Below are 273 nucleotides of genomic sequence, written 5' to 3' on the forward strand. Positions count from 1 at the left end.
CGCGAAGGCGATGGCTTCCAAACTCCTGCGCGCGGTCATCCTCGGGCCGCCCGGCTCGGGCAAGGGCACCGTGTGCCAGAGGATCGCCCAGAACTTCGGCCTCCAGCATCTCTCCAGCGGCCACTTCTTGCGCGAGAACATCAAAGCCAACACCGGTGAGGGAGGTTCGGGGGCGAGGGGCGGGGGTGAGCCGAAGCGGGTTAGGCTTAGGCCGGGGAGGCTAACGGCCGGAGAGGGGCTGGGTCTCCTCCGGCCCGGGGAGCCCTTCCCCCG

General features: G+C 70.0%; 1 protein-coding gene across 1 annotated transcript in view; it reads left to right on the forward strand.

Moving 5' to 3' along the window:
- Positions 1 to 6: 6 nt before the first annotated feature.
- Positions 7 to 273, forward strand: part of AK4 (adenylate kinase 4) — a 60123-nt gene continuing 59856 nt past the window's right edge. The window contains exon 1 of the mRNA XM_006773275.2: positions 7 to 155. Coding sequence (XP_006773338.1) covers positions 11 to 155 — 145 coding nt within the window. The 5' untranslated portion in view covers positions 7 to 10. The remainder of the gene's footprint in view (positions 156 to 273) is intronic.

This window comes from Myotis davidii, unplaced genomic scaffold (genome assembly GCF_000327345.1).
Source record: "Myotis davidii unplaced genomic scaffold, ASM32734v1 scaffold205, whole genome shotgun sequence".
Taxonomy (NCBI): Eukaryota; Metazoa; Chordata; class Mammalia; order Chiroptera; family Vespertilionidae; genus Myotis; species Myotis davidii.